The 2069-nt window shown below is 36.3% G+C and overlaps 1 protein-coding gene across 1 annotated transcript in view; it reads left to right on the top strand.

Moving 5' to 3' along the window:
- Positions 1-2069, top strand: part of PATJ (PATJ, crumbs cell polarity complex component) — a 415643-nt gene that overhangs the window by 112769 nt on the left and 300805 nt on the right. The window contains exon 18 of the mRNA XM_021715786.1: positions 912-1027. Coding sequence (XP_021571461.1) covers positions 912-1027 — 116 coding nt within the window. The remainder of the gene's footprint in view (positions 1-911; positions 1028-2069) is intronic.

Here is a 2069-nt window from a genome sequence, read left to right as displayed (position 1 = left end):
TTATCTAACCAACTAAGGTTGACTGAGCATTTATTCCATCCACTGTAGAACTGGGTTAGAGAATGTGAATAAGAGATCCAAAGTCAGGTTGGGGCAGAAAGACTGTGACTATTTAACAGCTATGAGAATGAATTCTTTTTGTCTTATATGTATGTAGGTATAGTTTCTATTCTATATCTACCTAATGTATTTCATGTTATAGCTTGACTACGAATGTGACTTTTTTACAAATATGCCTCAAGAATATCAGACCCAGAGAAGGAATACAATGACTTTTAAAACAGCATTGTGTCTTCAGAACTAACGGAAAGAACTGTCTTGAGCCAGACAGCTGCAGGTTTTTGCTGAGTTCTGTGGTTGGTAATGCTGTGTCGTCCTGGGCCAGTTATTCAGTCTCCCAGTCTCCACTTTGCTCATCTGTAAGGTGGGATCACATGTAAGGTGGGATCACGTGGCCACCACAGACAATGGAGCCACACAGCCAGGGTTCACATTTTGGATACGTAATTGACTCCTCATGTTATGCTGGGAAAAGCACTGTGCCCCTTTTACTCTTTGCTGAAATTAGGTTATTAAGAGAACCTACTTATTAAAGTCTATAATCATATATTAATTAACATATTGTATATATTTAAAGTGCTTAAATCTATTCCTGGTACAGAGATTGCTTTATATACAAGGTCTATTCTGGGAAAGGGATTTTTCTTCAAGGAAAAAAAATTTATGTTAAAACTTGAGGAGCTCTGACCTGAATATGACTTTCTTTTTGAAAGTTTGTTCTGATGAACAATTTGAATAAATTTTGTGCTGTATAATTGAAAGATGGGAATCTTAATAGAAAGATGAGAATCTAAAGAGTTGGAAACTAAGATCTTTTCTCAATTATAAAAGTGGTTTATATTTTTAGGAAGATGATAAAGAAGAAGAAAGTTGTTATGTTTTACATTCAAGTAATAATGAAAGCAAGACTGAATTTCCAAGAATAATTCATGATATAAATTCATCTTTAATACTCGAAGCACCAAAGGTACTTAGTACATTTATTTCCCGTTTGAATGATTTGCTATGAGCTAAAATTTCTGTGAAGAAGACAAAAGCCTGTTCCTATCCCTTGACTAAATAGATATAAATAAAATGATCTCCTTCTCTTATTATTTTTTTAACTTAAATATTTCCTTCCTGTATCATATTACCTCTCTAACTGATGCAGGCAATAGGTAAAGCATTTTCAAAGAACAAATATACCTTATTTTGTATCACTAATATAGTCCTAAAATTTGGAGTAGTAGAACATATTGTTGAATATAGACCTGCTGTTTGTTTTTTTTTGTCAGAGTCTCACTCTGTTGCCCAGACTGGAGTGCAGTGGCTGCTCCCGGCCACTGCAGCCTCGATCTGCTGGGCTCAGGCGATCCTTCCGCCTCTGCCTTCCAAGTAGCTGGAACCACAGACGCTAATCATTGTGTTTTTTTTTTAATGGAGACAAGGTCTTATTACGTTGCCCAGGCTTGTCTTGAACTTCTGTACTCAAGTGATCCTGTTGCCTCAGCCTCCCAAAGTGCTGAGATTACAGGTGTGAGCCACTGTGCCTGGCTTAGACCTGCATTTAAAATGATGTAGCAAATATACTCTAGAAAATAAATTCATATTGAATTATTTCTTAAAAAAAGAGTTTTTAGTCAAGCCCTATTTTGTGCTTTAATTTTAGAAAATGTATTTTGAAGTTTTTCCTATTTTATTCTTAAAAGGAATTATGCTTACGCTGCTCTTTGCAGTCAGATCATGATTTTGCTTTAGTTGATCACAACTGCTGAGTGATGTTCTTTGCATAATATGTTGACAGTGTCATGAACTGATGTGCATTCCTGTTATACCCGTTATACTTTTTAGTGTAGATGTTTTTGTTTAAAATTTTGCAATCAAGCCGGGCTCGGTGGCTTAGCCTGTAATACTGTGCCTTGGGAGGTTGAGGTGAGTGGATTGCCTGATCCTGCGAGTTTGAGACCTGCCTGGGAAACTTGGTGAGACCTCATCTCTACAATAAATAAAAAAATTAGCCGGGTGTGGTA

Source organism: Carlito syrichta, unplaced genomic scaffold (assembly GCF_000164805.1).
Source record: "Carlito syrichta isolate Samal-C Ts95f unplaced genomic scaffold, Tarsius_syrichta-2.0.1 Scaffold307669, whole genome shotgun sequence".
NCBI classification, from domain to species: domain Eukaryota; kingdom Metazoa; phylum Chordata; class Mammalia; order Primates; family Tarsiidae; genus Carlito; species Carlito syrichta.
This window is presented reverse-complemented; position numbering and strand designations above follow the sequence as displayed.